At 36.5% G+C, this 4,603-nt stretch overlaps 1 protein-coding gene across 1 annotated transcript; it reads left to right on the top strand.

Annotated features, from left to right (window-relative positions):
* The first annotated feature begins 1,958 nt into the window (after nucleotides 1–1,958).
* Nucleotides 1,959–4,342, top strand: LOC145063397 (Mitochondrial substrate carrier family protein). Its single transcript, XM_079011001.1, has 6 exons — nucleotides 1,959–2,168; nucleotides 2,342–2,417; nucleotides 2,648–2,743; nucleotides 2,877–3,381; nucleotides 3,624–3,759; nucleotides 3,989–4,342. The coding sequence occupies exons 1-6, from the start codon at nucleotides 2,052–2,054 to the stop codon at nucleotides 4,181–4,183; spliced, it is 1,125 nt and encodes a 374-aa protein (XP_078867127.1). The 5' UTR covers nucleotides 1,959–2,051; the 3' UTR covers nucleotides 4,184–4,342.
* The last annotated feature ends 261 nt before the right edge of the window (nucleotides 4,343–4,603 follow it).

Here is a 4,603-nt window from a genome sequence, read left to right as displayed (position 1 = left end):
CCTTCCCACTGTGGACCCAACTAACCATGGACCAAGGCCTAAGGCCCAAAAATGGCCCAAATAGGCTTCAGGTGAGCACGCCATGTGTACACCACACATACGCCCAATGTACTGGATTATCATCGAAAGGGGACATGAGCTAACCCATTAAGCCTTGCGTATATAAAGGGTACGCCCAACATACTCATCAGCTACCCAGAAGTTGCTATTAAGGTCTTAATGCTTAAAGACTTTTTGTCCAACTTAGAGATCTCAAATTAAGGAATATATTAACTTATAAAGTCGACAACTTGATGTCTTTGAATGGCTCAAAGAAGCACAAAACCAAACTCTAACTTCCTAACTTCATATTATGAACAATAACTCATGCATGGTTGAACCAAAGCCATTAAGATACGATTTTTATGCACTAGGGACCTCATACACATCAAGAAATGCTAACCTAAGCTTTTAGAGTAGCTTTTACTCACAATAATCAACCCATGGGACCAAAACATGCCAAAATCCTAAGCTAAACTAGATCTAAGCAATAAATCATAAAGGTTGAGACTTTATACCTTCTAGAAGGTGATGAAGAAGAGTAAAATCTTGATCTACAAGCTCCAAGCTAACAAACACTTCTCCAATGAGCTCATTCTTCTTCAATATGCACCAAAAACACACCAAATCACTCAAAGGTCTCAATAATCTCACAAATGGGGCTAGAGTTTTGAGGGGACTGCTTTAGAGGATGGAGGCTGAAGATAAAGCCAACCTCAAAGGAGATAATAAGGTTTTATAGGTTCCAAGACCCAAAAAATTAGGGTTTGCATTTGACATGAGTACATCCAACGTACTCTAGGTACGCTCATCGTACTCAAGAGAAACCCCAATGCCATGTTTAATGAACTACGCCCCGCGTAACACTTGGTTACGCCCACGTACGACCTTCTTATCAAAATTGAAATATACAAATTCTCTTTAAAAGAATTTACCTGCGATCTAAACATTACAAACAAAATTTACATAAAAAACAGAGGAATTATGAGCCAAAACAAAAAACTTGATCAAAACAAAAACATTTTACCAAATGTAAGGGTCTTTTTAAAAATTAAACAATTTACCAAATGTTAAGGGTTTGATGATGATCAATGTTTTGGCAGCCGAGTTGATTGAATCAATATATGTCGAAAGGTGATAAAGTCAACATGGGTATTTTTGGAACGTAGACAATTGGTGTTTGAAGACTTACCCCCAAACTAATCAATTCCTAATGTCTCGGGGTTAGGATTGATTTGGAGTTCATGTATAAGATTTGGGATAAGTTCCAACTCACAGAAGATCCACTGATTCTTAACGATTTTTTTTTGACAACCTAATCATATATTTATGTAATGTTAAGGTTATATATTTTAATGAACGTAGCATAGCTTTCTTTGTGAATGTTGTTGAGAGTTTGTTCAATAATCAAATACATTTATGACTATTCTCTTGTATTTACGAAGCCATGTTCAATACAAAAGTCAGTTTCAAAGTATTCTTTGTGTCAATATTAATTGATTACATACCACGAGACCAACAAATTGTGGTTACGATGTGGTGGTTATACATGGGAGGAGATGCTTTCCGACAAAGGGAACCAGGTCAAACACCTTATTTTCTAGCAACTTGGTTACGACGGGGGTGACTGTATGTGGGAAGAGAGCTTTATGTGAGAGAGAACCGATCAAACTCCTCATTTTTTCTGGAAACTATGGTTGCGATGTGGTGATTATACATAGGATAAGAGATTTCCGACAAAGAGAACCCGGTCAAACGCCTTGTTTTCCGACAACTATAGTGGTTATGTGGTGATTGTAGATATGCTTCGAGTTAAAAAAAAAATTAAGGACCAAATATATATACTACCCTAAAACATAAGGATCATTCATAGTAATATACTCTTTATTCTTTATATAATTAACCCCTCTTTAAACCTTTTTGCCCAGAGTCAAGTTCCCGAGTCAAAATCACATCATTTCCATTAGCGCGCTCCTGTTCTTTGTTCTTCTCACGTTTCTTTCTTGTTTCTGATGGAAGACTTCATAAAGAATCAGACATTTGCAATCCACGCAGTAGCAGGTGCCGGAGCTGTAACATTAGGCACTGCTGCAACGTACCCTTTTGAGACAATCAAAACCCTTGTTCAGGTTAGGGTTAAAACTTAATCGATAAATCCTTGGTTGTTTACGTTCTCGATTTACACCTTTCTCTTTAATTTATCAGTCGTTGCACCAATTTATGATTCATGATCATTATTTGATCTTATCATGACAACGAATCGCTGGATTTTTTGTTCCATTCCTAATGAGGTTACCAACAGGTTGGATCAGGTCCGGACAAGCAGCTGAGTGCTGCTCAGGTGTTTGATAGAGTTCGCAAATTATCTGGCAATTCCGGTAATTTTGTCTAAAGCCTGTCAATTAGGGTATAGAGTCTTAACTATTTTAATCATCCGAGTTCGATAAATGCTTTTACTTATACAATCATCAAAAGCGATAGTAATTCCTAATTTCCTATGTACATTATCTAATATCTATACGTTTGACGATTGACACATAGAACTTAGTTAAATTCCAGAAATGTAGCCTTCTGCCTTCTTGAACTCAAAGCTTCAACATTATTGCAGGGTTGTACAATGGTTTTGGTTGGTTGGCTTTAGGAAGAATCTTGGGAGTGGGAGCCCGCTTTGGAACCTATGAACTGTTAACCGCTTTCTATAAAGGTGGATTGTTCATCTCTTTGACATTATACTTATTGGTTAGTAGAAATAATAACTTCATCTCTTTGACATTATACATATCACATTTTGATTATATGTATACATCTTCTTCTTCTTCTTCTTCTTCTTCATTCAGATGGGCGAAAAGACAACTATGTATACGTCTCAGAGGCTCTACTTGCAGGAATTGCATCGGGTGCAATGGAATCACTGATTACCTCTCCATTTGAGCTTTTCACAATTCGTGCACAAGTGACAACTGCATCACGTATTCCAAACTCAGAAAAAGCCGTTGTCTCATCTTCAATTGCAAAATTACTTCGTGGGTATTCTCCAGACATCAAGGCACTTAACCATTCTGTTGGTCTCTTGTCCACCTTGAACCCTAATCATGCAAACTTGACTGGCTCTTTGAAAGAGTACCCGTGGATGATGACCGGGACTGGAAGGGCCCCACCTGTGTATCATGTTACAAAGCCTTTAGATGTTGTATCTTTAGAAGGTTGGGGTGCTTTGTGGAGGGGTATTAGATCAGGTGTATTTCGTGATTCCATCTTTGGTGGTGTATTCTTTTCTTCCTGGCAGTTTTTACATCGGGCAATGCTGGATTGGAAAGCTGTGGGGATGGACCCAATTCCAAGGTTCAAACTTTTTTTTTTTTTTTTTATTTTTATTTTTTTTTATTGGTTCTTTGATTCCATTCCGATGTTTGGCTGGAATTGGAATTCAGTGTGATTCTGATTCCATTCTGGTTTTTGGTTGCAAATGAGTATCGAATTGAATTCCGTTAAGGGAGTCAACTTTCTTTCCATGAAGTTATGGAATTCAATTCCAATCCTCCCTCATTTGTGTAAATGACCGAAATACCCTTTATGGTTTTCAGCTCTGATGAAGATATTGGCCCATTGCATCCTTTAGCAGTTAGTCTTGCAGCTGGATTTTCAGGCTCAATTGCTGCAGCAGCTTCCCATTCTTTTGACACTGCCAAATGTCGATCACAGTGTCTTGTGCTGCCAAAGGTATTTTCTAGGGGCAAAATGGTAATTTTTTTTTTTACAAATTTAACGAATGGGATATTAACTCATGGATGATACACATTAAAAAGTTAAAAAAGAAACAGTAAAATAGGGATTAGGGACGAAAATGCAAAAAAAATATATTTTTTGGATCATATCCGAAAAGGTGCTATAACACAGGGACTAAAACTGTAATTTTCCTCTAAAAATACTTTACTCTATATGAATGCAGTATATTACAATGGAGAGGAAGTTTCTCAAGTGGAGTTTACCAGGAAAGAGGTTTGAGAGACTTACAGGAATCCATCCGCGAGATAGGAATATACTTTTTCGTGGGATTTGGTTGCGAATGGGTCGCAGTGGAATTGCATCTTTTATTTTTGTAGGAAGTTACTTTTTTGCCCTTGATCGCCTAGTTTCAAGATGAATATCGTTCATTATAAAAAAAATATAATTTAAGGGTTTTATGAGTTCTTCTAAGACCTATGGAACCACATGATATGTAATATGCACATGTTTATTTATGGATTCTCACATTCTTACTGCTAAGACGAAAATACTGATAAGTTGATAACTATTTTTTTTATTTAATAATATCAACAACTATAGATATAAAAGTTATCCATAATTGTTGTTTTTATCGGAATTTAGTTTATGCAATATGCATAAAGTTATTATTCTAGCAAAGCAAACCCTGTGTTGATTCGCACAAGATCATGTGAGAAGTAAATTAGGTTTACAACAGACTCTTAGAAGTCGGATGAATCTTATATTGGAATTGAAACTCATACTATTGTTAATTTGTGAAGACTCAAACTCTTGACCTATTATGCAAGTATACTACACT

Source organism: Lactuca serriola, chromosome 7 (genome assembly GCF_051521515.1).
Source record: "Lactuca serriola cultivar US96UC23 chromosome 7, Lser_US96UC23_V15, whole genome shotgun sequence".
Taxonomy (NCBI): domain Eukaryota; kingdom Viridiplantae; phylum Streptophyta; class Magnoliopsida; order Asterales; family Asteraceae; genus Lactuca; species Lactuca serriola.
Note: the sequence above shows the minus strand (reverse complement) of the source record. Positions and strands in the feature narration are given on the sequence as shown.